The 10000-nt window shown below is 40.1% G+C and overlaps 1 protein-coding gene across 1 annotated transcript in view; it reads left to right on the plus strand.

Moving 5' to 3' along the window:
- Positions 1–10000, plus strand: part of LOC311122558 (serine/threonine-protein kinase/endoribonuclease IRE1-like) — a gene marked incomplete at its 3' end in the record, with an annotated part of 26780 nt that overhangs the window by 6390 nt on the left and 10390 nt on the right. Inside the window, exon 2 of the mRNA XM_084196904.1 lies at positions 6852–6966. Coding sequence (XP_084053030.1) covers positions 6852–6966 — 115 coding nt within the window. The remainder of the gene's footprint in view (positions 1–6851; positions 6967–10000) is intronic.

The raw sequence follows: 10000 nt of genomic DNA on the forward strand, positions 1-10000 counted from the left end.
AGGCAACATTTGCGCGCAGGTCAGGTAGCCTATAGGACTACTTCTATGAATAATCAGGCCAGGTAGCCTATAGGACTACTTCTATGAATAATCAGGCCAGGTAGCCTATAGGACTACTTCTATGAATAATCAGGCCAGGTAGCCTATAGGACTACTTCTATGAATAATCAGGCCAGGTAGCCTATAGGACTACTTCTATGAATAATCAGGCCAGGTAGCCTATAGGACTACTTCTATGAATAATCAGGTCAGGTAGCCTATAGGACTACTTCTATGAATAATCAGGCCAGGGCCAGGTAGCCTATAGGACTACTTCTATGAATAATCAGGCCAGGTAGCCTATAGGACTACTTCTATGAATAATCAGGCCAGGTAGCCTATAGGACTACTTCTATGAATAATCAGGCCAGGTAGCCTATAGGACTACTTCTATGAATAATCAGGTCAGGTAGCCTATAGGACTACTTCTATGAATAATCAGGCCAGGTAGCCTATAGGACTACTTCTATGAATAATCAGGCCAGGTAGCCTATAGGACTACTTCTATGAATAATCAGGGGAGTGTCCTTTACTCAACATTGACAGGAACGCTGCAAACAGAAGATCATTAATAAATTGACAAAACTCATAAATGGAATGAAATAAACCATAACTTGTTTCTCACAAGTGTAGCAGGTTGTTGTGGTCCTCAAACAACGTGTTCACTTCCGACTTCAACTGTACATACAGTGGGGAGAACAAGTATTTGATACACTGCCAATTTTGCAGGTTTTCCTACTTACAAAGCATGTAGAGGTCTGTAATTTTTATCATAGGAACACTTCAACTGTGAGAGAAAAAATCCAGAAAATCACATTTGTATGATTTTAAAGTAATTTTAAAGTAAGTAATGTATGTGGGCTTTAAATTGCTGTGCGGTAGCAGAGAGAACAGTCTATGATTTGGGTGACTGGAGTCTTTGACAATTTTTTGAGCCTTCCTCTGACACCGCCTGGTATATTCTAAAAGTTAGAGGGAAAGATAAAGATATATATATATATATATATATATATATATATATATATATATATACAGTGCATTTTGACCCCATGACTTTTCACATTACCCTTACAGTGCCTTCGGAAAGTATTCAGACCCCTTCACTTTTCTCCACATTTTGTTAGTTTACAGCCTTATTCTAAAATTGATTAAATTGTTTCCCCCCCTCATCAATCTACACACAATACCCCATAATGACAAAGCAAAAACAGGTTTTTAGAAATGTTTGCACATTTTGTAAAAAACAGAAATACCTTATTTACATAAGTATTCAGACCCTTTGCTATGAGACTCGGAATTGAGTTCAGGTGCATCTTGTTTCCATTGATCATCCTTGAGATGTGTCTACAACTTGATTGGAGTCCACTTGTGGTAAATTAAATTGCTTGGATATGATTTGGAAAGGCACACACCTGTCTGTAAGGTCCCAGTGGCGCAGTGGTCTAAGGCACTGCATCGCAGTGCTAGCTGTGCCACTAGAGATCCTGGTTCGAATCCAGGCTCTGCTGTAGCCGGCCGCAACCGGGAGACCAATGGGGCGGCGCATGGCCTTCATGGTCGAATTGCTGCATCTCGCTGGCTTGACGGTGGAGCATCAAACCACAGTTGGAAAGAGGAGATGTTAGAAAACAACTGCTTTTAATCATTAGTTAACACTCCTGCTGTTAGGTCAACTTTATCTACATGAAAATAAAGGTCATCTAACATGAAATAAATTAAATGAATGTTGGCCAATTTCAACTGTTTTGACTGTTATTTTATTTTCATGGTGGTCTTCATCCATAACGGTCAGTTACACGATTATTCAATTACCGTCACAGCCCTAACACACACACACACACACACACACACACACACACACACACACACACACACACACATACACACATGCAGTGATACTATATGTGTCTGCTATGCAGTGGCGGCTCCTGAAAAAAATTCTCAGGGGGGGCAATTTTTCTGATAATTTAGGTGACCTACACACATTTAAAAAAAGATAAGTCCAGCAACAACATGAAGACAGGGGCAGCATATAAGTCAATACTGATATACACATTACTTGCTTCAAAAAGGCCTCATGGTTGAATTGGAAATATGTGCACCTGAGCATAATTCACAACAAGCAAGCAGGAGCTTTTGATAGAGGCTACTGAAAACATTGATGCAAGTTATTGGTAATAAGACATTTTTATAGACTTCCATATTCTGCCCTCTTGTATAGATTTGTGAAAATGAACAGTGATAGACATTTTGCCTGAAAACAGAATTTGAAAATAATTTCTAGAAAAGGTAAACACAGCTATCTGTATGGCTTTGTAAAAATGAACAACCATATTCTGGCCAATTGTATAGATTTGTAAATATGATGATGTCTCCTTTCATGCATACATTTTCAAATAAAGCTCTGCTTTGAGAAAGATCGAATGATATTGTTTAATCTTACCTTATGGCCTGCACACTCCTTGTGAAGCTGTCGAGGGCACGTTTGATGAAGACAGCATCGATGTCCTTCTTCTCTAGCTTCTGGTACAGAATGTCGACGTGGGGCATGATTTTGTGAAAAAGCCCCAGGAAAAAAATAAAATCTTCTTGCTATCTATGTACCTCAGCACAAGCACCAGCTGTGTCTGTGTAGAAACGTCTGTGGTCTCGTCAGCTTGGATAGCTACGAAGTTCGCCGACTTCACCTCCTCCACAATATGTTCCCTCATGACACTGATAACTACTGTTGCGTGATATAATTGATTAGAAAAAAAATCCCTTCCTTTTCCCGTTTGGCAGTGCGTCGCCCATATCGCCCTAATGAACACACCGCCCCTGCTGCTATGACAACACTGGTCAGACATGAGAAGACCAGACTATCTATCGATCGATCGATCGCTGGCTTCTCTACTCTCTCTCTACTCTCCAGGTGAAGTCAGTCTCTACTCTCTCTCTACTCTCCAGGTGAAGTCAGTCTCTACTCTCTCTCTACTCCCCAGGTGAAGTCAGTCTCTACTCTCTCTCTCTGCTCCCCAGGTGAAGTCAGTCTCTACTCTCTCTCTACTCTCCAGGTGAAGTCAGTCTCTACTCTCTCTCTACTCTCCAGGTGAAGTCAGTCTCTACTCTCTCTCTACTCCCCAGGTGAAGTCAGTCTCTACTCTCTCTCTCTGCTCCCCAGGTGAAGTCAGTCTCTACTCTCTCTCTACTCTCCAGGTGAAGTCAGTCTCTACTCTCTCTCTACTCTCCAGGTGAAGTCAGTCTCTACTCTCTCTCTACTCCCCAGGTGAAGTCAGTCTCTACTCTCTCTCTACTCCCCAGGTGAAGTCAGTCTCTACTCTCTCTCTCTGCTCCCCAGGTGAAGTCAGTCTCTACTCTCCAGGTGAAGTCAGTCTCTACTCTCTCTCTGCTCCCCAGGTGAAGTCAGTCTCTACTCTCTCTCTGCTCTCCAGGTGAAGTCAGTCTCTACTCTCTCTCTACTCTCCAGGTGAAGTCAGTCTCTACTCTCCAGGTGAAGTCAGTCCCTACTCTCTCTCTGCTCCCCAGGTGAAGTCAGTCTCTACTCTCTCTCTACTCTCCAGGTGAAGTCAGTCTCTACTCTCTCTACTCTCCAGGTGAAGTTAGTCTCTACTCTCTCTCTGCTCTCCAGGTGAAGTCAGTCTCTACTCTCTCTCTACTCTCCAGGTGAAGTTAGTCTCTACTCTCTCTCTACTCTCCAGGTGAAGTCAGTCTCTACTCTCTCTCTACTCTCCAGGTGAAGTTAGTCTCTACTCTCTCTCTGCTCTCCAGGTGAAGTCAGTCTCTACTCTCTCTCTACTCTCCAGGTGAAGTCAGTCTCTACTCTCTCTCTACTCTCCAGGTGAAGTCAGTCTCTACTCTCTCTCTACTCCCCAGGTGAAGTCAGTCTCTACTCTCTCTCTACTCCCCAGGTGAAGTCAGTCTCTACTCTCTCTCTCTGCTCCCCAGGTGAAGTCAGTCTCTACTCTCCAGGTGAAGTCAGTCTCTACTCTCTCTCTGCTCCCCAGGTGAAGTCAGTCTCTACTCTCTCTCTGCTCTCCAGGTGAAGTCAGTCTCTACTCTCTCTCTACTCTCCAGGTGAAGTCAGTCTCTACTCTCCAGGTGAAGTCAGTCTCTACTCTCTCTCTGCTCCCCAGGTGAAGTCAGTCTCTACTCTCTCTCTACTCTCCAGGTGAAGTCAGTCTCTACTCTCTCTACTCTCCAGGTGAAGTTAGTCTCTACTCTCTCTCTGCTCTCCAGGTGAAGTCAGTCTCTACTCTCTCTCTACTCTCCAGGTGAAGTTAGTCTCTACTCTCTCTCTACTCTCCAGGTGAAGTCAGTCTCTACTCTCTCTCTACTCTCCAGGTGAAGTTAGTCTCTACTCTCTCTCTGCTCTCCAGGTGAAGTCAGTCTCTACTCTCTCTCTACTCTCCAGGTGAAGTCAGTCTCTACTCTCTCTCTACTCTCCAGGTGAAGTCAGTCTCTACTCTCTCTCTACTCTCCAGGTGAAGTTAGTCTCTACTCTCTCTCTGCTCTCCAGGTGAAGTCAGTCTCTACTCTCTCTCTACTCTCCAGGTGAAGTCAGTCTCTACTCTCTCTCTACTCTCCAGGTGAAGTCAGTCTCTACTCTCTCTCTACTCTCCAGGTGAAGTCAGTCTCTACTCTCTCTCTACTCCCCAGGTGAAGTTAGTCTCTACTCTCTCTCTACTCTCCAGGTGAAGTCAGTCTCTACTCTCTCTCTACTCTCCAGGTGAAGTCAGTCTCTACTCTCTCTCTACTCTCCAGGTGAAGTCAGTCTCTACTCTCCAGGTGAAGTCAGTCTCTACTCTCTCTCTACTCTCCAGGTGAAGTCAGTCTCTACTCTCTCTCTACTCTCCAGGTGAAGTCAGTCTCTACTCTCTCTCTGCTCCCCAGGTGAAGTCAGTCTCTACTCTCTCTCTACTCTCCAGGTGAAGTCAGTCTCTACTCTCTCTCTACTCTCCAGGTGAAGTCAGTCTCTACTCTCTCTCTACTCTCCAGGTGAAGTCAGTCTCTACTCTCCAGGTGAAGTCAGTCTCTACTCTCTCTCTACTCCCCAGGTGAAGTCAGTCTCTACTCTCCAGGTGAAGTCAGTCTCTACTCTCCAGGTGAAGTCAGTCTCTACTCTCTCTCTGCTCTCCAGGTGAAGTCAGTCTCTACTCTCTCTCTACTCTCCATGTGAAGTCAGTCTCTACTCTCTCTACTCCCCAGGTGAAGTCAGTCTCTACTCTCTCTCTACTCTCCAGGTGATGTCAGTCTCTACTCTCTCTCTACTCTCCAGGTGAAGTCAGTCTCTACTCTCTCTCTACTCTCCAGGTGAAGTCAGTCTCTACTCTCTCTCTACTCTCCAGGTGAAGTCAGTCTCTACTCTCTCTCTACTCCCCAGGTGAAGTCAGTCTCTACTCTCTCTCTACTCTCCAGGTGAAGTCAGTCTCTACTCTCTCTCTACTCTCCAGGTGAAGTCAGTCTCTACTCTCTCTCTACTCTCCAGGTGAAGTCAGTCTCTACTCTCTCTCTACTCTCCAGGTGAAGTCAGTCTCTACTCTCTCTCTACTCTCCAGGTGAAGTCAGTCTCTACTCTCTCTCTACTCTCCAGGTGAAGTCAGTCTCTACTCTCTCTCTCTACTCTCCAGGTGAAGTCAGTCTCTACTCTCTCTCTACTCTCCAGGTGAAGTCAGTCTCTACTCTCTCTCTCTACTCTCCAGGTGAAGTCAGTCTCTACTCTCTCTCTACTCTCCAGGTGAAGTCAGTCTCTACTCTCTCTCTACTCTCCAGGTGAAGTCAGTCTCTACTCTCTCTCTACTCTCCAGGTGAAGTCAGTCTCTACTCTCTCTCTCTACTCTCCAGGTGAAGTCAGTCTCTACTCTCTCTCTGCTCTCCAGGTGAAGTCAGTCTCTACTCTCCAGGTGAAGTCAGTCTCTACTCTCTCTCTATTCTCCAGGTGAAGTCAGTCTCTACTCTCTCTCTACTCTCCAGGTGAAGTCAGTCTCTACTCTCTCTCTACTCTCCAGGTGAAGTCAGTCTCTACTCTCTCTCTGCTCCCCAGGTGAAGTCAGTCTCTACTCTCTCTCTACTCTCCAGGTGAAGTCAGTCTCTACTCTCTCTCTGCTCCCCAGGTGAAGTCAGTCTCTACTCTCTCTCTACTCTCCAGGTGAAGTCAGTCTCTACTCTCTCTCTACTCTCCAGGTGAAGTCAGTCTCTACTCTCTCTCTACTCTCCAGGTGAAGTCAGTCTCTACTCTCTCTCTACTCTCCAGGTGAAGTCAGTCTCTACTCTCTCTCTACTCTCCAGGTGAAGTCAGTCTCTACTCTCTCTCTACTCTCCAGGTGAAGTCAGTTTCTACTCTCTCTCTACTCTCCAGGTGAAGTCAGTTTCTACTCTCTCTCTACTCTCCAGGTGAAGTCAGTCTCTACTCTCCAGGTGAAGTCAGTCTCTACTCTCTCTCTGCTCCCCAGGTGAAGTCAGTCTCTACTCTCTCTCTGCTCTCCAGGTGAAGTCAGTCTCTACTCTCTCTCTACTCTCCAGGTGAAGTCAGTCTCTACTCTCCAGGTGAAGTCAGTCTCTACTCTCTCTCTACTCTCCAGGTGAAGTCAGTTTCTACTCTCTCTCTACTCTCCAGGTGAAGTCAGTCTCTACTCTCCAGGTGAAGTCAGTCTCTACTCTCTCTCTGCTATCCAGGTGAAGTCAGTCTCTACTCTCTCTCTGCTCCCCAGGTGAAGTCAGTCTCTACTCTCTCTCTACTCTCCAGGTGAAGTCAGTCTCTACTCTCTCTCTACTCTCCAGGTGAAGTCAGTCTCTACTCTCTCTCTGCTCCCCAGGTGAAGTCAGTGGGTGTAACTCTACCAGAGTCTCTACTGTTTGTTTCTACTCTGGACGGGAGTCTACACGCTGTCTCCAAGCAGTCTGGAGACATCAAATGGACGCTCAAAGAAGGTCAGCACACGCTCTCACTCCCACATACTGTATATTATAATAATATATACATATAGTATAATAATATATACATATAGTATAGTATAATAATTATGCATACAGTATAGTATAATAATATATACAGTATAGTATAATAATATATACATTCCCTATAGTATAATAATATATACATAGAGTATAGTATAATAATATATATATACAGTATAGTATAATAATATATACCTATAGTATAGTATAATAATATATACATAGAGTATAGTATAATAATATATACATACATTATAGTATAATAATATATACATACAGTATAGTATAATAATATATACATACAGTATAGTATAATAATATATACATACAGTATAGTATAATAATATATACATACAGTATAGTATAATAGTATATACAGTATAGTATCATAATATATACAGTATAGTATCATAATATATACAGTATAGTATCATAATATATACATACAGTATAGTATCATAATATATACATACAGTATAGTATCATAATATATATATACAGTATAGTATCATAATATATACAGTATAGTATAATAATATATACAGTATAATAATATATAAATACAGTATAGTATAATAATATATATAGTATAATAATATATACATATAGTATAATAATATATACATACAGTATAGTATAATATATACATACAGTATAGTATAATAATATATACATACAGTATAGTATAATAATATATACAGTATAGTATAATAATATATACATATAGTATAATAATATATGCATACAGTATAGTATAATAATATATGCATACAGTATAGTATAATAATATATGCATACAGTATAGTATAATAATAAATACAGTATAGTATAATAATATATACAGTATAGTATAATAATACATACATATAGTATAATAATATATACATACAGTATAGTATCATAATATATGCATACAGTATAGTATAATATATACATACAGTATAGTATAATAATATATGCATACAGTATAGTATAATAATATATACATACAGTATAGTATAATAATATATACATACAGTATAGTATAATAATATATACATACAGTATAGTATAATAATATATACATACAGTATAGTATAATAATATATGCATACAGTATAGTATAATAATATATACATACAGTATAGTATAATATATATATACAGTATAGTATAATAATATATGCATACAGTATAGTATAATAATATATGCATACAGTATAGTATAATAATATATACAGTATAGTATAATAATACATACAGTATAGTATAATAATATATACAGTATAGTATAATATATACATATAGTATAGTATAATAATATATACAGTATAGTATAATAATATATACATACAGTATAGTATAATAATATATGCATACAGTATAGTATAATAATATATACAGTATAGTATAATAATAAATACAGTATAGTATAATAATATATACAGTATAGTATAATAATATATACAGTATAGTATAATAATACATACATATAGTATAATAATATATACATACAGTATAGTATCATAATATATGCATACAGTATAGTATAATATATACATACAGTATAGTATAATAATATATGCATACAGTATAGTATAATAATATGTGCATACAGTATAGTATAATAATATATACATACAGTATAGTATAATAATATATACAGTATAGTATAATAATATATACATACAGTATAGTATAATGATATATACATTTTTTACGTTTTTAGTCATTTAGCAGACGCTCTTATCCAGAGCGACTTACAGTTAGTGAGTGCATACATTTTTTAATATATACAGAAGATAGTTTGAGCCAATCAGTTGTGTTGTGACAAGGTAGGGGTGGTATACAGAAGATAGCCCTATTTGGTAAAAGACCAAGTCCATATTATGGCAAGAACAGCTCAAATAAGCAAAGAGAAACGACAGTCCATCATTACTTTAAGACATGTTCAGTCAATACGGAAAATGTCAAGAACTTTGAAAGTTTCTTCAAGTGCAGTCGCAAAAACCATCAACGCTATGATGAAACTGGCTCTCATGAGGACCGCCACAGGAAAGGAAGACCCAGAGTTACCTCTGCTGCAGAGGATAAATTCATTAGTTACCAGCCTCAGAAATTGCAGCCCAAATAAGTGCTTCATGGAGTTCAAGTAACAGACACATCTCAACATCAACTGTTCAGAGGAGACTGTGTGAATCAGGCCTTCATGGTCGAATTGCTGCAAAGAAACCACTACTAAAGGACACCAATAAGAAGAGGAGACCTGCTTGGGCCAAGAAATACGAGCAATGTAAATTAGACCGGTGGAAATCTGTCCTTTGGTCTGGAGTCCAAATTGGAGATTTTTGGTTCCAACCGCCGTGTCTTTGTGAGACGTGGAGTGGGTGAACGGATGATCTCTGCATGTGTATTTCCCACCGTGAAGCATGGAGGAGGAGGTGTGATGGTGTGGGGGTGCTTTGCTGGTGACACTGTTTGTGATTTATTTAGAATTCAAGGCACACTTAACCAGCATGGCTACCACAGCATTCTGCAGCGATACGCCATCCCATCTGGTTTGTGCTTAGTGGGACTATCATTTGTTTTTCAATAGGACAATGACCCAACACACCTCCAGGCTGTGTAAGGGCTATTTGACCAAGAAGGAGAGTGATGGAGTGCTGCATCAGATGACCTGGCCTCCACAATCCCCCGACCTCAACCCAATTGAAATGGTTTGGGATGAGTCGGACCGCAGAGTGAAGGAAAAGCAGTCATCAAGTGCTCAGCATATGTGGGAACTCCTTCAAGACTGTTGGAAAATCATTCCAGGTGAAGCTGGTTGAGAGAATGCCAAGAGTGTGCAAAGCTGTCATCAAGGCAAAGGGGGGGCTACTTTGAAGAATCTCAAATATAAAATATATTTAGATTTGTTTAACACTTTATTGGTTACTACATGATTCCATATGTGTTATTTCATAGTTTTGATGTCTTCACTATTATTCTACAATGTAGAAAATAGTAAATATAAATGGATTTGCATTTTG

The sequence above is a fragment of the Coregonus lavaretus genome (genome assembly GCF_964263955.1).
Source record: "Coregonus lavaretus genome assembly, contig: HAP1_SCAFFOLD_3666, whole genome shotgun sequence".
In the NCBI taxonomy this organism is placed as follows: domain Eukaryota; kingdom Metazoa; phylum Chordata; class Actinopteri; order Salmoniformes; family Salmonidae; genus Coregonus; species Coregonus lavaretus.